The sequence below is a fragment of the Melanaphis sacchari genome, unplaced genomic scaffold (assembly GCF_002803265.2).
Source record: "Melanaphis sacchari strain LSU unplaced genomic scaffold, SCAv2.0 Contig44_pilon_pilon, whole genome shotgun sequence".
NCBI lineage: Eukaryota > Metazoa > Arthropoda > Insecta > Hemiptera > Aphididae > Melanaphis > Melanaphis sacchari.
The window spans coordinates 759496-786942 of record NW_020271295.1 but is presented as its reverse complement, the minus strand read 5'-3'; the positions used below and the strand labels follow the sequence as shown (position 1 = coordinate 786942).

At 22.8% G+C, this 27447-nt stretch overlaps 1 protein-coding gene across 1 annotated transcript in view; it reads right to left on the bottom strand.

Annotated features, from left to right (window-relative positions):
• LOC112597952 (neuroglobin-1-like) overlaps window positions 1-10549 on the bottom strand; it is a 90663-nt gene extending 80114 nt beyond the window's left edge. Inside the window, exons 1-2 of the mRNA XM_025344215.1 lie at window positions 10372-10549; window positions 5623-5995 (exon numbers count right to left, since the gene is read on the bottom strand). Coding sequence (XP_025200000.1) covers window positions 5623-5876 — 254 coding nt within the window. The 5' untranslated portion in view covers window positions 5877-5995; window positions 10372-10549. The remainder of the gene's footprint in view (window positions 1-5622; window positions 5996-10371) is intronic.
• Between the last annotated feature and the right edge of the window lie 16898 nt (window positions 10550-27447).

Genomic DNA, 27447 nt, shown 5'->3' with positions numbered 1-27447 from the left:
GTTTCTTACGTTTAAATTAAAAATTCTCAAGAAACAGATTCAATTAAAAAAAAAAAAAAAAAAAAACGAAATGAATTAATTACCTAGGTATTTTCTTAACTTTTGAATAAATAATTATTCTCGGGCGATTAACATCAAATTAAGCACGAGAAAATAAATGTTTAAAGAATCAGAATTTTCTAATAATGTTATCAAAAAAGAATTTTATTTAGATAGGTATAAAAAAAATAAATCATAAATGGATAGCCATAATTTCATAGCCTCTTGTTATCGATTGAGAATTCAACATTTCTATTAACAAGTGTTAAACAATAATTTGAAACGATGAAGACATAAAGCTTTTACGTATTACGAGTTGAGTCCTGTAGAGTGCATATAACTACAGACTATTAACAATTTGTTACTTTGCTTATTAGAATACGCAATTATGTTTTCATAAATATTATGTTTGGTGTGATTACACTTATTAAAATTGTCATTAAATCAAAAAAAAAAAAAAATATACATAATATATTCTTTATCCTTGCATTGTTATTATTAGCAAACATTATTTTTTACATGATTTTAAATTAATACTAGTTTAATAAAACTTAAATTCATATATTTATTTTACTGTAATCGATAATAATGTGAAAAAGGTCGTGAATTTTTACACATATAAAATTGTAACAGAAATAATAAATACATTTTTACTGTCTTAACATTTTTCTTTGATTTTTATTTAACCAACATTTATTAAAAAATAGACATTAACTTAATCGAGAGTGCAAAATTAACTAAACATATTAAATTACACAATTGTATTATTTTGGTTTGTTGAATAAAAAACTTTCAAGTAATACAAATCCAATTCATTTATTTAAAATGTGCATGAATATACTATTATATATCAATAAATATCTAAATATGCATTTTACACTACAATCAAAAAACTAAATAAAAATAATTAACTTTTAAGGACGAAAAATATTATTTATTTAGTTTTCATTGAAAATAAACCAACTATAAGTACAAATATCACCATATAGTATATACAAATTTGGTTCATGTGTGCTCTTTTTAAATTTCTCATCAACCATGTTGTGTATACAGAACATATTGGTTTTTATAAAAGTATGTAGTTATTTTTCAAACGTCAGAAAGTTAATATGCAAACAAAGAGATAATAAAATAATTGTTGTATTTTCTAATGGTGAATACGTGTTGTGTCACCGCTAAATATTAAAGCAATTTTGTTAGTTACAACTTACACGATACATATAATAATATCTAAATATTTTAGAAAGTTCATAAATTTAATCCATTTACATATAAATATTAAAAATGAACAAAAATGTAATTTAACGAAGGTACACAAAACTTTACACAATACGTTTCAGCATTTTGGCTAAAAACAGAACACTAAAGGATTTTAGTATTAACTAACAACCTGCATTGTTTATGATACTGGTGGCAACTGGCAATGTCAGCTGCCCGTGGAACATTATAAGCTCACGTGTATTTAACATTTGATTGCAGCTATAGATAACAGAATATTCGAACTTAAGACCTTAAGGGATTCTATTTCAAAGTTATGTGCATTAATCCAAAAAGCTAAAAACTAAATATAAAATTAAGTAATATACACTTGATCAAAAAATTATCCACATAATTTAGAATATTATAAAAAATATAAAATGTGAACTTATCCGATTATATGGGAAAATATGTGCTTGAATTTTACCTACAATAAAATAAATTCAACTCTAAAAAGCATATTATTTTTTTTTGAAATCTTACTAAATCATCAACTATTCTTAATGGTTCTATACGGATCAACACACTTTATGATATTCTTATCAACCGCAGTCCACCAACCGTTGTTTTATTGCGTGATACCTTTTTTTTTTTATTCAATACTAACATTTAATATTAATAAATAAGTTTTAATGATTAATTTTTCCAATTTAGATCTCTGAAGAAATATTTGAATAAAGTAATTTATAATACAATAGATTCTTTGTTTTAAAAACTTTATAAGAAAAATCAATAATTAATGCTTAAATCTATTCTGTAAAAATTATTATTATTATTCATCTATAATATTTAACATACGACCAAATTGAATTACTTAATAAGCATTTGTATAATACATCTTTATTACACAATAATTTACAAAGAAAAATATATTTAAATTTATAATTAATACAGTCAACTATAAATAAAACAAAATACGCCCATGAAACTATAAGAAAACTTGTTTACATAACTGCAGTGATTTTACATTCCCAATATTCCGGTATTGGTTTATTTTTAATTAACCACAAATATTTGTGTATCTCCATTAAATACTTCACAATCTGAACATTTTTAAATAAATGAGTGATTTTTTTTAATTGTTTTCATCTTTGAAAACCTTTATATTATAATTAATCAATATCGTAAATCATACTACAATACGAGTATGACGATAATTCATACTATTTGCTTCAATTGAAACTTAAATACAAATCTATGAAACTCATTAAGATTAAATAAAAATAAAATATAAGTTAAATTGTATTCACTTTATTATAACTATGGTCCATAACTTCCTGTTAGATAGATTACAGAAAGTCAAATTTTTCTCCGATGACCCTAAAATTCTGCCTAAATTTCAAGAAGTTTACTATTTATGTTTGATAGAAACGTATCTGTACCCTTCATATTATATATAAGTTTTATTAAGATCATTCAAAATTGAAAAAAAGTAAATTAGCTTAAATTCAAAATTGTTTGTTTAATTTTTCAATACATTTTTCCATCTAACATAGTTATGCTTCCCTAGTACGTACCATAACTTATTTATTAATGATTAATTATTTTATTTGTAAATAGAAGCAGGAAGAGATGATGAGCAAAAATGTTTTAATCATTTTTGTCTTACTAATATTATTTATAATTTAAATAGCAATTTGCACTTAAAATAGTTATTGAAATTTATTTTAAATTTCCATACATAATAATATATACACAATTATGCAAATAATTTAATTACTTACATTATTTTGCCCCATTCTTATTTTGGTAGCTTCAAGATTATTTATTTTAAAATATAAATTGTACATGTTTGAAGAGCACTTATGTTTTAATTATCTCGTCACATTGGTATTAGCATTGTCATTTTTGATTATTAATTTCAACAAAACCTTCGATCTTTAAAGTCTACTGCGCACTAATTTGTATTTATTATGGTATTAAGGACATTATTGCTTATTGCTCATTCAATATTCAATACAGAGTACATACAGACTAATGCGATTTCAATTTACGTGACATTTTATTTGTAATTAATAAAACATTAAAAACTATAGATTACCATTTTTTTTTTTTTTTTTTAATTGAGGTAATACCTAATTTTATTTACAGGTGTTATTATCAACTAAATATATGAGCCATTCATATATAATATTTAATAACATTTAAATATTTGGTTATATTTAATAGTTAATTCTTTAGAATTAAATTTTAATAATTCTAACTACAGTCTAAAACTATAGATATATACCTAATATTCTAAAAAGTAGGTAAATAATATAATGCACTTAACAACAAATTTAAATTTAAATTAATTATTTTGACAGTTAAGTATTTTGTGTTGAGTGGATCCTGTAATTTTATCTAATCCACATTCCAAACTTATATTATATTATCTGATTAATTATGCAAGAGTAAATAAATATGTTGAATAGTTATGATTTAGTATTTTTATTTATTTAATCGCTAAAATTGTGAATCTTAAATTTTTGACCATTCTGTATGTTAGTAATATGATTTATTTATAATATTGAATTTCAAGTCCAAATTTAGATATTGTATAAGAATTGAATTTCAACACGATTGTATTACATAATCTTCCTAATGATTTATACATTTAAAAATATTAGAATACAGAATAAAATAAAAAATAATTTCAATTATAATTAATAAAATATAATAAAAATCAAGTAGTTCGTAAATAAATAAAATAAATGGAGTACATCCAAATGATTCAATAATTATACTTTTGAAATTAAATATATCAGAACCTGTTCCGTTTAATTAATAGGTACTAAAAATTAAGTATAAACACTGTAATAAATCAAATACAGTAAAAAGGCTCTCTTAAATTTCAACCAATATTAGTTTTTTATATTTTATGATAGTCATAAGAAATATAGAATTGTTAAACACCTATAAGTTTAAAAAAAATATTAAATATTCTACATTTTTAATTTATATTTTATGTTAACGAATACCAAATTATCATGAAAGCTTGCCGATATTATTATAGATACAAACTAAATATTTACAAACTCTTTATCAAATCTATAAGTTGATGAATATTATTAAAATATTTTGGATTCTGCCAAAAAGTTCAAGACTATATCTTTCATTTCAATCTCTATGTGCAAACGATAGAAGAAAATACCACCCGTCTATTTTATATTATTGTGACTTTTACTTATCACTCCTAAATCACCAAGATTTTGTTACTTACACATGTTATTGTGAAATTTTACAGATGAAAATGTTATTAATGAGGGGCTCTTTATTGAAGACTTCATTTAAAAATTTAAAAACTAACAAAAATTAAGCTTATTGTAAATTATATATAGGACTTTTCTATAATAATAATTAAAAAAATAAATAAATAGTTAACGAATATAGCGAGGCATAAAATGTATTAAATTAATCAAATAAACGAAATATTTTAATGTAATTTCAACCTGGATTATATTATGTGTACAACATTATAACATGATAATACTTATACAAATACATACAGTTCAAAGCAGATTTTCCGTACACATTTTCAAATTATTAAAAACACTTTATTAATCCAATAACTATTTTAATTATTACATTTTTAATCAAAATCTATGCATAGTTATGTGCATTGCATAAAATAATATTTGTAATGTGTCTACTTAAAATAGTTTAAAATATATTTTTCATATTGCAGTTAATAATATTTCAAATAAAATCTAGGAATATTATATTTTGCAATATTTAATTAATTAAATTTTATACTATTCCTTAATGCTCGAATAATTCCTAGAACTAGTTTTCCTTTAATTAATTCATAATATATTAAAATAAAATTACATGATTTACTTAAAGTTCTTATATATTTTCTAAATAACACTCATTGAAGAATAATAATTTCGCGATATAATCTGAATTAGAAAATTAATGTGTGAGTAATCAAAACTAAAGATTATTTATGTAAAACAGTAATTGTATGAGTTATATTATATTGTTTATAATATAATTTAATATTCTATTTGCGTGTTAATTTTAAACATCTATTCATTTTAATGTATATTTATAATTTATACAAATAATAGTGAACCAATTTTTTAAATAAGTCGTATTTACGAACTTGTTTATATTTAAATATCAATATATAAAATATTCTACTTGTTCGATAAAAATATTATTCCGAATTGAATAATCGTAATTTGCAAGCTTAAAATTAAAAGATCGATGTAAATTTTTAAAAATATTACCAAGTAATAACGTCATATATAAAATATGCACGTAGATTTTTTAGAAAATAGTATTTACAATGATATCCCATGCTTAATATCTAAAATAAATTTTAATATTTGTATAGTATACCTTACGAATGTGATGACACCAACTTTTGCAATGTCCTCCTCTAACAATTTCCACATTTCAGTAAGCAACTCTTTTTGCCGCATAGTCAGCGGTTCTGGCGGAGGAGTAGCTGGTGGTTCTGGCGGAAATTCTTCTTCCAGGAAAGTATTTTGCCTGCTCGAAAGCCGTTTGTTGTGTCGTGTTGAGCCATCGTCACCCGTAGAGTCTTGTTTGGAGAATATTGATCCCCTTCTGGTTGTTCCTGCGTTTCCCATCGAATTTGTACAATATACACGAATACACGAAGAACAATTATACAGAACCGAGGATGTTCACTAACACCGACAATCATTCATAGACATCATTTTAGATTCCTCGTAATCCGAAAATTCAACTAAAATAACATAAATGTATAAAGAAAAAAAATTATTAATTTTCCACGAAATATAATTTAAATCACTTTTTATAATATTATATAAAAAAAAAATGTTACATATATTATGACTACGCACTTATAAAATCAAAACATGTTCCAATATTATGATTACGATAAAATAGTTTTATGCGTTTTTATAATAATATATTATTTTTGATGATTTGCATGTATAATGTAATAATATATATATATATAATATATTATATTAAAAAACTATATTCACATAATAACATGTAAACACATTTTTGCAAATTCTCACAAGAGTTAAAAGATATAAACTGAAACTTTCACTGAAAATCTAAATGATTTATTAAGGTACTAGTATGAGAAATACAATAGAATACAATATTTACTATATTAAGAAATTATTTGGAGTTAAGTCTACTAAAAATAGTTATTTTTCATTAGGACAAAAATATGAAAATATTGTATTTCTGTTGTCCTTGCTTATGTATAGTATTAAATAGTTATTTTTACACCAGATAACCAGATATCAAAAATGTCTATTAATATAATAGCGATTACACCTTTAAGTTGTTAGAGCTGTGATTAATACGTATATATTCTAATTATTCCTTTGATCGTTGAATAAATTATTTCCCGTAATATTACCAAAAAGTACAAGTATTAGAGTATATTTTATTAAAATATATGACTAGTTTATCATATTTTTATAGATACAACTTAACGCTAGTTAAATATATTTTAAAATTTTTGCATTATCAAATAAATTGTTAACTTATATTATAGTATATACGTATATATATTTTAATAAAACATTTTTAACCACGACAATCAACTTAAGTAAACTCAGGACAGTGCGTGCACTGACAAAAGAATTTTGACTCGGTTTTTCTAATTTTTTCGTGTCGGCATTTCTTCCACAATATTTATTGGGTCCGCCTATTTATCGATCATAATAAATAATAAACATTTTTTATTATTTTTTTTTTATTATATTTCAGTTATATATTATTATGATTACAACTGCGTTATTTATTGGCAATTTAATTAGATCACTATTATTTTTTTTTCATTTTTCTGCCATCTCAAAATATTATGATTATTTTTATTCATTTTAATAATCTTCATAATTTGAAATTTTAAAATCAAAACATCGCATTTTTTAATCTAAACACCTATTGATTCATTCGATTAAACACTTTAGATACTTATATAGAACCAAAAGATTTTTTTGACCTAGTCTTATCAATTTTGTTTCAGAAAAATATTTTACTCGTGTAACAAATACAACCATACTGAAAAATCTTTTTTTAATATGTTTATTACTATAATTTTTAACCAAGTATATACATTTATAATCTATAATGAAAACATTGTTTTAGTGTGTGCAAATAAGCGTAAAAATTAAATTATCAATATTATACTCTGCATTAATTAATATTCAAATATGAAAATATACCTATTTAAAACATTTTTTTTTTTTAAATTATTTTGAATAATGATATTAAAAAGCTTTAGAGTAACGTATTTTAATTATATTATAATAATGCTATAACTCAATAATTTTTAAATGGATAAAATGTTTCCCCTTAAAACAATGAAAATTAAAAAAAAAAAACATTTGTTTTTTAGAACATTTGGAGTTTAATTTTAACATATAATTTGCTTCATTGATTCTATTAATTTATAAATATTATTTTTTTAGAAACATTTTATCGTACAAAACTAGTTTTATATCTTTTATTATGTGATTGTATATTAATATCATAATAATTTTCTTTCCTGATTCTTAATTCAATGTACATTGAATTTTATTTATGATGCAAATATATTGTATTTTAATTATATTAACAATTTTTTTCCAGTTCCATAAAAAAACGCTATGTACATTTTTTTGTAAAACATAGATAACATTATTATTAATCTTAATATAAAACTTCTAAAAAAAATTTGATAAATGCCCCTATACTATATGAAATATTTTCAGAAATCGAGGTATTATTTAAGTGAAATTTAATTTACATTCTGTTGTATGTGAGTATTTTGTCTTTTACATTTTTAATAATTCTATTAAATTATGAACTGTATATTATTTAGTTTTCATGGAAAATACTTATTAAGTTATAGATGTATATCATAAAGCATTCAAATAATAAAAAAAAAAACAACATATTTATAAAATACGTTATTTTATTTTGTTACATTTTAAATAAAACTTGAATATTTTAACTTCTTATAAACATTAAAATCAATAACATTTCAACTACTACACTATAATATGATAAATTATAAGTTCAAATTGTTTATTACAATGCATAAACAAATTTTATTTATAATATATTACTTTAATATTTATATTTAATAGTTTAATACGTCATATAATATTTACAGAGGCAGTTTGTAATTTGAATGAGAGTAAATTATTGTTAATTCCATATGGGGTCAATATTATAATATTTGACGATAGTCAACATCACTATATGCAGATGTAAAAAAAAAAATTTTTATTGTAGACACATGATAGAAATATAATGAATCAAAACAAGTTAAATAAAATACACAACATAAAACTCATAAATGAAATATTTATTATTTTATTATATAAAATACATAGCATCTCTTTGTAATATTGTCTTTGTCGTTAATTCTTTTTCTAATTAATATATTTTTTTATTTTAATGGTATAAATAAATCATATTTATTTTAGTGCTATATATTTTTTTAATATGCTTTAATATAGTTACAATTTTTGTTTTTTAAATAGGGACTGGTTTAGAACCATCTCTACAATGGCCGGAAAACAATAATCCTATGGCTTTAGATATCATAAAAGTTACATATAATTATACCTATATTAATTTTATAAGGAATACTTATGTTTATACTATAATAGATCGTTTAAACACAGTAAACATATTATATTACATACATAAATTATACGTGTATTTACTTTTATTTAATTATTAAGGAACAAAATAGATAAAAGAAGAAAACCAAATTTTAATTCTTGATTAATCTACTATTTATCTATTAATCCTAATATTTTTATTTCATTTATTAATTTTTATTTTAAATTTTTAACACAGTTCATATAATTATGATAAATTAAGTTCAGGATTTTAATAATATTTGAAATTATATTGAAAGATAAATCAAAATTTAATAAATCAAATAAATTATATATTTTTAATTTTAAAAGTCAAGTTCCCATACTTAAATTAAACGATTTTATACTAATGAAATATTAAAAAAAAAAAAAAAATCATCAATTACCTAAGGATTTATTTACGCTTTTTTAACAAACAATGTTAACAGTTTACATTTTTAAAATAATCTAAAGTACAGTCTATAGTTTTTTATACGAGTGAAGTATAAAGAATATATTACACATATATTATATTATTCATATCCACACAAAATTTCAATTTATTGAATATATACTCTATACAGTAATCTATAAATGGTAATTTAATTTTAATAGACTAAAACAATAATAAATTTAAACAGCACAGATTAACTTCTCTTTGATATCATAATTCAAAAATGCTCAAGCAAATTTCTTCTTGTTGATACATGACTGCATAATATTATAAAACATAATATTGACTCAAATAATACGGAAAAATATAATTTTACGTCGAAACCAATGTTGTTATTATTCGCATAACTATTCAAATCAAATAGACAATGACCCTTTAGCACTTCCATGGATGTAGTAACCGAGGATATTGTATAACGAACAACAACAATAAAACGTTTAATACACTGTTAGTTCTTTGATATTGTTTTACTATCACGAGCAAAAACTTCTAGCAAACCGAAAACAGTAAAGTAAAAATAAAGTGTACTAAATGGGTAGGAAAGCGCCCCCCTGCGATATGCCCAACCTACGGTAATACATAATATTACCCGCGGTAAACCTATAACAGTAAAAGTAAACTCACCATGACGCAACCACTTTGCGAGCGAGCTCAATAACCACCGCCTAAGCGTACGAAATACCTTGGCCGATGTATTACATTCTCGAAATAATGTAATACGAAAATATTGACACGCGCAGTGAAATTGATGGAAAAAAAAAATTGCGAGAATATTTACGCATAAAAGACGTATAAATATTATAAACGACAGTGGAATTAAGTCGTATTTTTTACAATTCATATATTACCTATATTATATAAATATCATACAGAACACGTAATAATGTTCCCTTTTTTTTACTGGAGCTCCACACGAGTCTCCTCCTTGGCGAGGTCCGGTTACGTTCGGATAACAAAACAAATAATATAATATAATATATATATATATATATATACCTATTCTAGGTATTCGTATACGAGTAATGTGTAAAGAGTAGTGACCGTACGTACCAATATCGAAGGAAAATTTGGTTTTCGGGTGGGAAAGGAAAAAGACGACAGCTATGTGGGGGCGGTGTGTGGCGACGACGACGACGACGACGACAAAGACGACGAAGACGATTTTAGCGAGAGACGACTGACGGACGCGGAAGTCAAGTTCCGACGGTGGTGGACGTAGCGGTACGACTGGTCGACGCGCCGCGTCCACGTGTAAAGCTCTCGATGGCGTGGACGGCGCCAAAGTTCGGACGGCGCGTGCGCGTCACGTGGTCCGAGAGACGCCGCGGTGCGCGATCCAACGGAGACGCTGTTTTAAGGACGATGTGTGGTAGTACGTATCCGTTGATTTTATAAAAAAAAATTTCCGAACAAGGCACCAGGACGCTTATTTATTGAGAGTATTTATAGTATCATCACACCAGGGCTCGGAAGTTGTAGGAGCTGAAAGAGACAAAATGTGCATGGAAACGTGCACGAAAAAATTGCGAAATATGCATTAAAATAATGTCAAATATGCAAATAAGTATTCTGAATTCCAAAAAAAAAAAAATAAAAAAAATAAAAAAATACATCAAATATTGTAAATAAATCAATAAAATAATAATATATGTACATAAAAACTGTTTATACTTAATTGAAAAAAATCTTAAACTGATTGACATTTTGACATCTTACTGAGCTAAAAGTATAATTGAAAATATTCTTCAGTATTTTTGAAATTACGATAAATACGTTTGTTGAAAATTTTGAAATTTATATTCAACATTAATTGAAATATACAGGTTAAGGGTTAAGAAAGAAAAAAATCAATTATTTTAGAAAAACGTGAAATATTAATGATATGCGTATAAAATCAATGAAATATGCACTTTTTATTAGCTAAAATTCAAAAAATTGCAATTTTTTTAACTCTCCTTTGTACAGATTATTCTGATGTAAATTGAGAGCATACAGAACAATATGCAGTTCTATAGCTTCCGAGCTCTTAATCATCACGATACGATTATATTATGTATTTCAATGAAATCGACAGCTTATTTATTTTCAGCGTTTGTGTATTTTACTCATGACGAGTGTTTAAAATTAGTTTAATAATATTGTTGTTGGATAAATTTAAAAGCAGTATTATATAACATAACAATAGCTATAAACGAATATAATACGTGGATGATGAATACGACCTTACAAAACTGTTGAATACTTAACGATGTTTTGTTAAAAATAAAAGAACACGCGATTTCATGTCGGTGGAAATGTCAATATATAAGTTTGATACTTATGATGACACGCATAGAGATATCACTCAAATCGATCGGTATTTTTGAGTAATTGTTTAGTAGAACATACAGACTAGAAAAAAAATGTAAGAACATAATAATCATTGTGGAAAACAAGAACACGATGTAGCGTACAATCTAGCTAGGTACGTCGTTAATTAAATACAATTTAAAATATGTTATGCTGGACTAATATTGGTTGATATTCGAAAGATTCATTTTCTAATTACGAAGAGATCAAATTCCCCGTACGAATAAGAGTAAAATGAACTGTTGATTATTTTAAGTATTTCAATCACTCCCGCTACAGCTTTATGACTCTCGTTAATATCTAACAACTCTGATTGTCGAGAAATCCGTTATTTATCCTAAAATACTCTATTTAAAATGCATTTACCTGCTCGGATATTTATGATCTAATAAAATTCTGTAAAAATACCTATTAATAATAACCGCAGATATAATAATATTAAACTATTTTATTATTATTTATTATTATTATTATTATTATTATTATCATCATCGGCTTAAAAACAATATACACTTTAACGGTAATTGAAATAATGAAAATAATATTTTGAAACGTAATATGAATACGCAACAAAACACAATATATTATAATTGATTATACCTTTTCATATTTTCGATTTATGAAACAATAAAACCCTGATTTCTTACCGAGTCACTTCTTCGATACAAGACAATTGTCTTTCACGGAAGAGAAAAAATATTAAACAAGCACAAATGAACGTATAGTTATTAATAATCATCACATTTCAAAATATCATCTTTTGATTTTATAGGCTTTTAAGTAATTGACTACCAATAAAATCAAAAAGAAACTTAAAAACCGCGCACTAAAAAATATTAAAAATTTTCTATTAGCGTTTTAATGTAAATTGGAAATCGAATACAGACAACAACTTATAGGTCAATTCTCAAATTTTCTAACAATTCAAAAACACTCAAAAGTTAAAAAAAAATTTTAATAACTTCTAGCTTTTAAATATCTTGATCATCTTAGTAACAATAAGAACGTAAATAGAACTAAAAACATTAAATTATATGATAATATCTGTATATATATTTTATATATATTATTTATATAAACGAAAATGTCCTGAATGACTGATTCAAAATCAACGTAAAGCCAAACCTATTAGAGCTATCGATTTGAAATTTTGAGGGTAAATTAATATTATCATTTCGCCGCGCACTAAGAAAGGGTTTTTCAAAATTTTGATTTTAAAGGGTTAAAATCGGCAAAAAACAAAATTTTATGTGTAAGTTGTATACTTTTATTTATCGATGAGTAAGCGCTTAAAAGCCATGAAACCCTAGTTCACATTTTTAGGCTCTTTTTCTCATAGACAATTGGATGTGGCATTCTCCAGAGTATGCCCAAAAGTTTAGTAATTTTGGCACCCACTAAATGAAAAACATCAAAATTTAGCCTATACAGAAGTTTTGTAATAAAACTGTTGTCATAAATTATTATTTTTATTATGCACCTACTAAAATTTGTGGGTAAACCTGCGACGGGTAACCCGCTAGAATTACTAAATTTATTTTTTTCTATTATTTTAACTTATTTTACAGTGGAAATTTATTTTTATTTGTCCATCATATAAAAAGGTCAAAAAGTTTTGTATAACTGGAAGTTTAAATTATAACAATCATACTATGTGGGCGGTGTCCATACAAAAGTTCCAAAATAATTTTAAGTAAATATTTTCATTGCGTTAAACGTGAGTAAATAAAAAAAAATATATTTATCAGTTAGAACTATTATGACAGACTTTCTCAAGATTATAATTGAGTATTATATGTACTATAAATTAAAAAATCTAAAAAAACTCTCTCTGTTGTATAAGAAGTTTCAAATATAATTCATCATCAAGTAAGTCACTGTAGAAATATATTCAATTTGATTTAAAATGACAAATCATAGCAAACAAAAAAAAAAAAAAAAAACTTACAGAAATTAAAAAACTTAAGAGATATAATGAATCATTTTTACTTAAATTAATTAGTGGAACTAATGTTTATGATAAACATCGCATAAAACTTGAAAATCAGTATAACTGACGTATTGCATTACGAATTGAATAAATATGATATAGATAGCTTAAAAGATAAAATCCATGTAGTTTAGAAATTTTTTTTGAATATTATGTCATAAATGTTCTAGTTATCTAGCTGCTTTTATAGAAAGGTTAAGAAAAATACTGAATTTTCTTTACTTTTGATCCTTTGAATACAGGTTTAAATAAAAAATAGGGAAACTATTTGTCTTATCAAAGTTCTATGCATAAAAAAACTGAAACTTTAACCACATCAATATTGTATACGCTATCGAAAACCCTTTATAAACTATAATACATATGCGAATACTTACCATAAACAACTTTATCAAGAAAATATCTTGGAAAAGATCTTAAAGTATAAACAAAAATTGACTTTATCAAGCAAATTTCTTTGATGACAGTAAACATTACAATTGATATAAGTAATAAAAACTAAATACTACATTAATTGTAAAAAAATTAGTTTATGTTTTAATTCAATGCTTAAATGTATATTATAAACTATACGATAATATTATCAATACACAATAAATAATCATTAATCTAAATTTATAATTTTAAAAGTAACTTGAAGCCAATTTAATATGGTTCATGCAAATTGTTTGTTATCTAATGTCTTAAAATCTTTATATAATATAATAATTATAATGTGTCTACAATGGCTTAACCATTTTAGGATAAAAAGTGTAGGAAAGCCAAAAATAAATAAATAAATTTTGTTTAGAAATGGCTGTATAATAAGTATAATATACTCATATTTTAATTATAATTTGTATAGCAATTATATATTTATTTTCTATATACATATACTACATGTACATGTATATGTGTATTTTACAAGTATAGGATGTAGAACAGCTACCAAATTGAAAATATCTGGTAATAATATTTTCTAAAACATGGTACCATTAAATACTAATAAAATAATTAAACATTGTTAACCTAATCTTTGAATAAAATATTATTTTTTTTTTTTTTTGAAATCAATTTTTTAATTGCAATTTGTTTTTAATTGAAATAATGATAATCAGTGTTGGGAAATATCTATATAAATTATAAAGATAGAATTGATTTATCTTTTATCTTATTTAGATAATTCTCAACTTATTTATTTTTATTTTCATCTAGATAAAATTATAATTATCTATGAGTATTTATCTAGATAATTTATTTTTATGGGCTAAAAAAAAAAAATTAAAATTAAAAACGTTATTTTTTTTCAAATATAAATTATTTCTATTTTATTAACTCAGAGATTGACTTAATATCTTTTAATGAAATTTATTCAAAAAGTAATGGTTTTTTATTTTTTTAAATTTAAGCGTTTTTGTATTGTTAAATCGGAAAATGACTTTTCATATGTTCTAATGAATAAACTATTTTATTTTATATTTATATTTTAATATGTTTTAAATGATATATATATTTTTTACCTAGAACTTGTACCTATATCATTGAGTATTTGCAAAATTAATAAAATTATCTGATATTTAACTAAATAAAAATGTATTAATTTTTATCTTTATTTAGATAAAAATTGGTTTAATTATCTTTATCTAAATAAATTATTAATTATCTATTTCCAGCACTGAATTGATAATACATAATACGAGTATTTCCTTGTTTGTTTATATATTCCATCAAATGAATAAATATAAAAATATGAAAATTATTGTTTTTCAACAATAATATGAATTTGATAAAATAGATATTGATTTTGAAATAAATAGATACTTAATTAAAATACACATCCCATACTGTTTTTAAAATAACTATTTCATGTACCAATCGATGTCTTGCAAATTAAATTAATAAAATCAATAAAATGATTAATATATAATACACCCATATTTTTTGTATATAAAAAAAAAAATGAGATAAATTTGAAGTTTATGAATCTTTGATAATAATTGCAGGAAAAATATGATCAGTATTAGATTAGTGATCTTAGTGTAACTTTAAAAAATCCAACTTGATACATCACTTTATATGCTATTTATTGAAATAAATATCTATTTAAACAATCATCAAATAATTATCATCAGTAAAATAATAAAAAATAACTTGGTAGTATAATGATACTATTTAACTTTTTAGTTTACATAAATGTAATAATTTACACATAATATGTAGCTTCTTGGCTGGATGGTGTATTAATGTCAAATATTTCGAAGCATTTATAAAAAATCTAGAAAATCAAAAGTTTAAATCCATTTTTTTTTCTTCTTCTTTGTCTTCTTTTTATTATTATTATTTTTTTTCGTAATATAACTACAAACATTATATAAATATTAAAATTCTAATTTTACATTAAAAAATTTAATTTTGTATCATATTATTGTATTTGAACACTACCTTTAACATACAAATACAACCTGAAGTAAGCCAACTTATAAAAATTTAATTTTATCAACTATGTAAGAACATTAAGAACCAAATAATGTACAATCCCCTACGACTCTCAAAAATTTAAAAATATGACTAGGTATATGATGTGTCATAATGTTAATACGAAACGTGATTGAAACAATATATATAAGTAAACTTAGTGTATTAAAATAGAGAAATGTGTTAACCTTGAGCTTTTTTTAATAGTTATAAAGTTTATCATAAACTAAAACTTTTTCAATTAATATATCAGTGGAATTAATTTTTTATGAGAATGACATTGTCATCACATTGATTTCTGAACAGACAATACATCTAAGAGTCGATTTTTTAACAAGACTGCTGATTGGACATCATCTCATTTATTATTTTCAATTATCTGCGCTATGCTCAGAATATAATCAGCTTTGTTTTTGTTAAGTCCTAAAAGAATAAAGTAAATTTGTTCATCGATATCCAGAATTGTATTCAATTTTTGACATAAGATTAAGTTTACTTATAAAAATTATAGGTAATTCAGAGTCTTGCATAAGTTTTTTTTTTTTTTTTTAATCACATTATGGACATATTAAAATTATATTTTTTTCTAAAATAAACAAAACTAATACATGTGTTATTTAACTATAGATAATAAGTCGAAATAATGCATGAAAATGTACAATTATAAAGCTCAGTGTCAAGAAAAAAAATAGACCATATACTTCTTCTTATTTATGAAACTTAAAAAATATATTTCATATCTTAATACAATATTGTACATTTTTAGTCAAATAATATGTTAATGGTTAAAAATATTTTTAAAAAAAAATGCACTATGAAATTAGTTTGGATTTTAGAACTAAATATAATGTATGAAGTTATAAAACTTTGATTTTTAATTATTTGAATACATAATATTCTTGTAAATTTTATGAAAACGAATTTTTGACCACAGCTGATATCCTTCAGTAAAAAAATTATATTAAATAATTTTAAAATAGGTATTGTATTAATAAATATTATACATCAAATAGCACACAATTAGTTTTTACGAATAAATTATTTAAATTCCTTCAAAGTCAACCCTTAAAAGTTTTTTTTTTACTGTAATTAAAGTTCCATAAATTGAAAATTCGTCAGAAAAAATCGTTTGAGGTCGTTTTCAGAAATAAGGGTAAAAGAACAATAAGTATACTTCAAGTATTACTTTGTTGACAATTGTTGCATAGTGAGTAGTGACTGAGAAAAATATAATTAAACGCATTGTCAATAGACTAAAAAGTTTTATGGATATCAGTTTAATGCTAGTTAAGTTCTTAGCTTAACTAAAATACATAACTTACATATTATATGTTTAATTTTCTGTACATAAAATACTTTGTAGAAAAGTTTTTTTTAATTTCAATTCATATTACTATTTTGTTTAAATAGGTACCTTATTATATAAAATTTTAGTGTAAAAATGTACAATATAAAATAAACAATTTTTTGACAAACAAGTTCCTGTACATTAAGCAAACAATAATCAACAAAATTAGTATTTAAAAAAATAAATAATAATATCTACAAACAATAAAAATAATGTCCATAATTATATGGAAAACTATTATATTTTAAAATATATTATATTATAGTAAAACTTGACAAAAACTACTCAAACGTATTAATTATTATGTATAATATTAAAATAAAATATTCTAAAATACATATTTGCATTCATTGACACAAAACAGTATGTAAGTAAAAAAAAAAATAAATAATTCAGAAAATTTTTACCCCGCGCGCATGGTAGAAAGTTAATTGGAATCTTATAAGGTTAAAGTTATAAAAATAATTTCTTTTTTTTCACAGTATTAAAATTTGTAAAACATTAATTCTTAACATACTAACTAACATAATGTTATACAAATGTATGTTAATATTATGTATTATTTATTTCTTAATAGTTGATATTTGTTTCGTAAATTTTAACACCGATCAAAAGCCTAGTTACCAAAGCTTAGTTAAAAAAAAAAAAAAAATGATAAAAATAAATTATTCATTACGTAATATAGTTATAAATACAAAATAAATATAGTGTTTATTTTAAATTAGAACGTAGTTTTTTTTTTACCATATTTTAAATTTTGACATAGTGTAATAATGTAATATTAATAAATATTTATTAAATTGTATATACATATATATTAAGAAATACATTTTGCACTTGGTAGATTTGCAAGTAAAATGTTTTAAAAATATCTTATCTTTTTCGATAGTTTTCTTTAGTTTATCGAAATAATTTTTTCTATTTTTAAAGATTAATTGATTATTGTTTTTTAATTTTAAAATAATATGTAGTCAAAAAATTTAAGTTATTAGAAATAATAAGAAAAAAACTTTAACAATGACTGAAATGTTATTAAATAATTTATATAAGTACACTTATCCGGATAAAGTAGCTCGTAAGCAATCAGAAATTAATATTCATAAGGAGGTACTTTACTAATATTTTAGTATTCTATTTCCTATAACTATTGTATTGAAATCAAAAAAAAAAAAAAAAAAAAATCGTATGCTGGTCTAATAGGTATATAAAATATTTAAATAGCAGAATACAACATTTGATTTTGTAGATTAAAACATTTTAAATCTTCATTATCATATCATTAATATATATTTATGTGTGCATACTACTAGTATATCGTAATTTAATACTATCAAAAACATTTTTTTGTAAATAAATATATTCCTTTGGAAACATATTTTTCATAATATTGCAATTATATAGAGTTAGCAATAGAGAAAACTTACAAAAAAATTGAACCTTTGTTACGTTAATATTTTTTATGGGACTTTTGTATTTTATAGTAAGTATAAAAACTTATTTATACAATAAGCTTATTTTTTTGGTCAATCTCTTGTGAAAAATTATGAACTCAAAAATATTATTTATTTATTTGAATAAGCAACCATGAAAGGCTCCAGTACAGTAAATTAATATAATTTTTCACGACATTTATACATTGCAATAAATATTTTTAAGGTAATACAAAAAATACTAAATAAAAATGCTATAGCCAATTAAATTAATAAAACTAAATAAAAACTTAGATTATATTTAACAATTTAATTATACTATAAAATATTAATGAACATAAGCTAAAAAAAAAAACAAGGATTTTATGGATATAAATCTTTAATATTAAACAAATCAAAGTTTTTATGGCATTACATTCTCTGGCTATTCGATTAAGGGGATTATTGTAACTATGGTATGTACGAAAAAATGAAATTTAATACGTAAGTATACGTTGTTGATATTGATTAACTTAAAAGTTAAATTATTGTAATAGTTCAAGACATAATATTAACCCATTTACTATTTTGGACAAAAAATAAATATCAATTTACCTACGTTTATTATCAAGATAATCTAAGTTAAGAAAAGTCAGAATTGAAAAAGGATATACTAACTCGGGTGAATTAATGCTGAAATATACATTACGCTTTTAAGCAATAATACGTAAAAATCTTCTTTGGACTCGCTCGATCGCTTCGAAAAAATATGTTTGAGAAAGATTCTAAATGTTTGAACAGTACTTTAATATAGGTCTGACTAAAGAAGTAAATAACATTTTTAAACACAGTTAATTTTTAAATTTCTTAGTAATTCTAGATATAAATCCGAGACATCTCAGAGCTTTCGCGCAAACAAATTATTCATATAAACATCATAAGTTAGTTGCATACACACATTTTTTTTCTATTTTTTGACGCAGTGGTTTTATGTAATCATTTATTCTATGTTAATTTCTCAATTCTGTTTAATATATATAAAAATTGAAATAAGTTTTAAATGGAATGTTAAAAGTTTAACAAAAACTGTAAGGTACCAACCTAATTTCTATATAATTAATATTTTATACTATACATAATATTTTTTAATTATAAAATCATAAAAGACAAATTCAAAGAAATTACAAAATTGTTAACAACCAATAATAGACAAGAGAATAGTCGATAAAATATAAACAATAATTTAGGTATTACATGTTTATTCTAACATCATATTGTACGTATAGAGAAAAATTTAAAAATAATTTTCAAAAATGAATGTGATTAAAATGTGTTGATGAGTGTAAACACTATCATGAACTAATTATATTTATTCGGGGTAACTTGTGATAAGGATATAACTTTATAAATAACTATAGTAGGTTATAACTAATATCCGTAGGAATGTATTTTTACTGTATGTTTACTATTAAAAGGATAAAAGTATAAATAAATACCTGGTTAAAAATTTTAAATAGTCAAAATTAAGTGATTTTCATTAGTTTATTGTCAATAGTAATTTTTCTTCATAATTTACTTTATAAAATAATTAATACAATATTATATTAATTATATAATATGAGCAATTATTAAATCAGATTTAATCTTCATGTATAAGTTGTTAAAATAATTATGCTATAATATAATGTTCAAATATTTTATTGATTTAACTTACTAATAAATGTTGCTATTTATTATGACAATAAAGATTTTGAACCATTATAAAGTATTTGAATGAATAAATATTTAAAAAAATATTTTCATAAATAACGTTATATCATGATAAAAATAAAAATAAAACAATATTTTATTTCTAATTAGCTCAGTTAAGTTAACATAACATTCTGTGCAAACTATGATTTAGTTCATAGAAGGTGGTACAATTAAAATAAAAGTAGATTGCTTGTGTTGTAGGAGGAAATATGAAAAGAGATAAAAATGAGTATGCCAAGAGCATCCAGGGACTAAAGAGCTATTAAAAGATAAAAGAAAGCTCAATTTTGATGAAGGCTAAGAAAGCAATATTTAAGTACAAGGGTAAAGTGAATACAATTATAAACTATTTTGTCGAGATTGTTCGATTTTTACTGATTAGTCTGCAAAAGACAAAAATATGTTTCGGTGATTAATCTTATAAGGTTAAAATTATATGTCAAGTACGTATTTTATACTTTACGAGCTTAAAACTGTTGATGTTTGAAACTGTTTTGCTATTACGTCTCATAGTTAATGTTAATCTATACCTAATAAGTGTATAATTTGTTAAGCATTAAATTAATTATATATTACCTTTTGAGATTTTGAGCGTACTTCAAACTTAATGAATTCGTTTCAACATATCTTTGTGTTTAATGAAAGACTTAATTATTTAAAAAAGAAAAAACAATAAAACACACGATTTATTTTTAATATCCAACACATTATCCTTCTACTAAGTAAAATTACTTTATTGAAACTAATTATTTAATGCTAATAGTATAATATAACGCATTAATTATTGTATTCCCATGTTAATTAAAATTCACTCAATCCTTTGAATTTATCAACATCTAGAAAGTTACATTGTCAGTAGATGAACACAATACAAAACTTTTTACTATCTTTTATGTACAGCAAGCGAAGTAAACAGTTGTTTTAAATTTGAGTTTGAAGTATAGCTATATTTAGGTCAAATATAGATAATATTGTATACGAGTAATTAAAATTGTAAAGTGAAATAATCTATTCAGTGTGTGTCGGGATGAGTTAAAAATGAATAGTTCATAATATAATACAAAAAGTAACATATTATACCGGTCCACTTATCTTCGTCACCAACTTGACACGTTTCCATGCGCTCATTTTGTGTAAAATAAAAAACTCCATTGTGATTCGGTACAGAGCATTATATTAGACTTACTACGCTTTAATATATTTTTTTTTTTTTTTTGAAAATCTTTATTTAAAATGCCTTCAATCACTCTAAAAAATAAAAATAATTTTAATAATAAATGATTTTTCAATTTCATTGCTACTCCTATAAATCTAAGACGTTAGATTTATCATAATAAATTCACAAACATGTCTAAATAGATTACCTTTATATGTTGTGTAAACTATTAAATTGCATCGTTTATACATTTATTTTTCTATTTCTGCAATAAAAATTTGAAAATCATAAATCAAATTAAATTAAATTTACTTAACAACTTAACGTAATAGATTTGTATAAAACTTTATTGTTATTTTTTGTATTAAATTTATATTAAGCTTATATGTTTTGATCAGTTTAAATAAAATACCTATACTTATATATAAATATCAAGTTATATGTTTTGAGATTTTAATTTTTTATTAAAAAAAAAAATATATCACTATTTTACTTGAATTAAATACTTAAAATGTAATACATCCTATACAGTTTGGTTATAAAAAAAGCAATTTTTGAGTTCTTGGCGAAAAATTTATACATATAATGCTTTAAAAGTTTCATGCCCTAACTTTTATTGAAAAAATTATATTTTGTGAATATTATTATTGCAAGATAATTTTTTGGTTTTCATATTATTGTTTGACAAAAACAACCACGGAATTTCAAAAAATGATGAATATTATGTAACACAAAAAAGTATTGTTTTAAGTGTAATCAACACTTAATAGATAATCTTAACAACATATCGTTATTGAATGTAAAATTTACACTATTTATTTAAAAGTATTATATGAGAGACATGATATAATTTTCCAAAAATGTTTAAAAATCTAGCTCATAATATTGTTTGTCATAAATTATCGGCGTAATATAATTGCGATATTATGCCGTTATTTAAAGCTGATTTAAGTTAAATTAGATGAGGTTTTTACTCACCTAGTATCTAAAAAATCCTATAGAATATAAAATTGAATTAAAAAAAAAAAAAATTAAATAAACAGGTAACACGGCGTAATGTATAGGCAACAGTGGTACAATATTTTGTGAATAGCATTTTAAAATATTAACGTTTAAAATACCAAATATTACAGAATTCTACATCGTTTACCTAAAAATGTGTTTTATTAAAGTAATATGCAATGTACAAGTATTTATATATTCTTTCGGTACATTGGATTATACACAAAATACTTAGATTGTTGATAATATAAATGCATTAATCGCTTTGGTAAGCATCATAACAATCGTTTTCAATATGAGCACCATGATAAACTATTTAAGAAGTACGATAATATTAATAGTTAGATATGAACTGATGAATTACATAAGAGCTAAGTATATCACTGTTAATTCGTTTTTTTTTTTTTTTTTTACACTAGGAAAGTAAAGGCTAAGCAACTAAACACGCGCCTATACTATGGCTATAGGTAACGCAATCTATTATTAAAAATTGAATAATAATTTGTATACCTATTTGTATTTTAATGTTCGCGCAACCATGCTTAAAGATATAAGTAAGTATACTTAAGTATCTTTAGATAAACTGTAAAAAAAAAACAAATGGTGTAGATATACATTAAGTATACTGTGATAAAATGGGCAATACATTATTAAAAAATAAATTAATTCTACTGTAATGTTGTAGTTAATTTTACGCCCAGTGAGTATGCTTGTTCATTGCATTCAAGAGAGAGTAATAATATGTGCTTTTGTGGAAATTTTTTTCCACAGTCTATGTAGGTGGGTACTTAATCTGAGTATGTGCACCGACTTATCGGGTGTTGGCCATGGCCTGGTTGCAATTATAATGACATTTTTTATGTGTTTTCCAAATTACGTCATCACAACCTGGAAAAAAAAAGAAAAAACTTTGAAGCCAAAACACTGTTGTATAATATATAGTAGGTACCAAGTAGGTACTGGCTATTTATTATGTCCCATATTAAAGTAAAGCGACGGTTTCAAAATGCATGGAAATTGTTTGATAATGAAAAACAATTTAATCTAAAAAAAAAAAAAACGAAAATATATAATATAATTATTTATATTAGAATCTGAGCAAGAAGATGAATGTAGGTATTATTAATTTTATAAATATTTAGTTTATTAATTTTTTTTTTTTTTTGTGTTTATTGTCACCTTTTAGAACAATAAACATTCTATACAAAATGTATTACAATATTTATGCGTTATACTTCATATAAAATTGACATCGTTCTACAATGAATTTTAATTTATAATATAGCTAAATGACTTAAATGTGTATTAATAATATAAAAAAAGATATGTTTTAAACAAAAACCAATTCAATCTGTCGTATTATTTTAAGTGAAATAAATTATTTACAATAATAGAAAAAAACATATACAATAAAATATTCTTGGCAATAAATAGGTTGATAGACCGTCTTTACTCACAATCATGTTTTGTATGTAATGATTTATCATCGAATTAAAATTAACAAAATCCATTACGATGGCCAACACATTTTGTCAACTTGCGCTTTAATCATTCATTAATGAAATTAATTATTTTTATCTTTTAAGGTTTATACATTAGAATAAATTAAAATCTACAGCTTCTATCATAAAATAATTGTAAAGTAGATTCATAAATATAAATATATACTTAATTTATAGTTTATAATATTTGATTATAAACACTTGAATAATCAAATGCATAATTTTCAATAAACTAATTAAAAAATAGAATAAATTTAAATATTACTATAAATTTAAACAAAAACATAAGAATACTATCCCACTTAATTAAATTTATTTATATTTTTTTATATTCAAAAAAGGTATAACATTTAATTAATTAAAGTAAATTAAAAGTAATTTAATGTTTTAAACTAAAATGAGTAACCGAAAAAAATATCAATTAGTAATAAGTGATTACAATAATAGTTATTATGGTCATTGAACATTATTAGAGTGCGAAAAAAATGAATATATTAAATTTTTAGTACTTAATGAGTATTAAAAGTATTTATCTTATAACAAAAATAGTATGTGTGTGTGTTTATGTTACTTTCCCATTTGGAACTGCAAAAGTACTTCTCATTTTTAACTTTTATAATAAATAATGATATTTAAAAGAAAAATGAATCTAGTTGATTTATTGGGACTTGGGTAGTAAAAAGAAAAAAAAATACTTTTCAAAATAACTAATTAAAAATAGAACATTTTTACGCAAAACCAATTTTTAATAAAACCGATTTTATACTGTTTTTGAAGTTCTAAAATAAATTACTGCATTGACTTAAAATGTTTACCATTTATTCATATTAGTATAAATTAGTCATAAAATATTTTGGATTTTGTTATGCTATTTAAAAATATTTTATAGTTTTGATATTTTTTAAACTTTTTGACTTATGTGTGATACGACCTTTTTTAAAGAAAAGTATATTAATTAAATACAATGTTAGTTGCATGTTTTTTTTGTAGATTTATTAAAAAATATCTAACTTACAATACGATTACACGAGTAATTTCAATATGTTTTAGAAGATTCTTACATGCAAAAACCCCTAAAATGTTTAACCTAACCTAGGAAAGAATTGTTATAATATGTAAGTAAACCGTTTTGTTTTATAAGCATAATATCTAATGGCGAACTTTAATTTTTTCGTAGCGCATTTTTAATTGCTTATTATCTTTTTACGTTACCATTTTCCTGATAATGTTATTACTGTACCTATGTTGAGAACACAAATCATGAGTGAATCCAAGATTTAATTTAAAAATGTTTCCTCTCATTGAGATTTATTAGGTATTATATAACTTCACCAATTGAAACTATATCAAAAAATAAAGTCTAAATATTGGATAAAACATAATAGATATTACATATTACGAATACGCCTATGACATCTTCTTCATTATATTTTTATTTTTATTAAAAAAAAAAAAGCAAACTAATGAAAACATAGGGTTATTCGTATTTTAGTTACACCAAAAAATTAAGTATTATTTTATATTAATTTATACCCATTAACTCAAAGTTTATAGTGACGGGAAAATAGATCACAACTCGTCGGTAGAAAAATTGCGAATCGCATGCAGATTCTATTTTAAAATTGATATCTTGTTAAATTTTTCTTTAAAATAACATTTATTTTATTTTAAAATTTTTACAAGCGTTGCTAAAAATAATAAATGAGTAAATTAAGTAAAAAATAAGCTGAAATTAATGGTCGTAGCTGTTAAATATGTTAGTAATCAATAACAAAAAAAAAAAAAAAAATAATAATAATAATAAATATATATTGCATACCTACAATTTAATCTTTTGACTTTTATAACATATGAGTAATTACTTAACTTGTTTTAAAAACCATTTATTTCAAATCTAAATTACAATGCAGCAATATTGTATGTAGTATGTACTATATAACTATAAATGACTAATAAATAGGAATAGTATATCATGTTAAGTAAATATTTTTCTTGTTTTAGTTGACTAAGTAAAAAATAATTAATTGATTTATTGATAGTATTGAAACAACAGAGTATTGCAACAAAAATAATACAACGTAAAATATAGTAGTATACAATGGAATAATCATAATTGGTTAAATTTGTTTACTTCATTATTAAAATTGTTATTTATCTCTTTTGTGCGATAGGAATTATACCTATTTAGTTCCTAAAAACATGTAAGTTCAAGTGCTGCAATACTCATAAAAATACTGTTATAATTAAAAATACATTCATCATAGTCATATTTATAATCTTAACAATTTTTAAAGTAGTGTTGTGAAAAAAAAAAAAATTCTTCGTAACTGTAACATACAATGCACTTCCACTTGAAATGTTACAATAATAGTGAATGTTAGATAACGTCTGCCTTTACAAAAAAATATACGTACCTACCTACAAAGTCCATGACTAATCACAACGCGTTAATAATACTTTATGATCATAATATTACATTACCTATTCGACGAATATAAGATTTATTTATAAATTTCACGATAATAAATTAATAAAGTTAGGTTATATGAGTATTGCTACCCGTATTTTGACAAACTGTTATGAATACGTTTGTGTTGGCGACATACTGTTATAACAAAATATTATAACATGACTATTAACTAAAAATATTTTACTATCTTAGCATACACTGATATTTAATTAAAATATTATTTTAAACATTTTTAGTTTAGTGTTGCTATATTAGTAAAGTGTTTGTATTGAATATTAAAAAAATGTAAATATCATGATTATAAAAAGTGCTAAAGTACTGAGTATCGGTATTGGCTAAGTGAAACAGCTGATAGCGTTGTATACAGGTAGGTCTTAATAATTTATAATGTCTTTAAGCAATGATTAATTGATGGTTTTGAAAATGATTTTGTGTGGCCTACGGGTTACACGAAAATAAATCATTAGTTATAAACCACATACTTGCTTAAACCATATTTTTCGCAAAAATAATAATACTGTTCTATTTGTGGAGTAATTGTGACCAAATATAGGAGTGGGTGGGGGTTAAATCTAACCATATGGACTTTAATTAATTGTTTGAGAAGGGTTCAAACAAGCCATGATGTTTTTTTAGCTCGAATTTTGACTGGAACAAGTCCCCCCAAAAAATTGAAAAATACAATTGTGGGTGC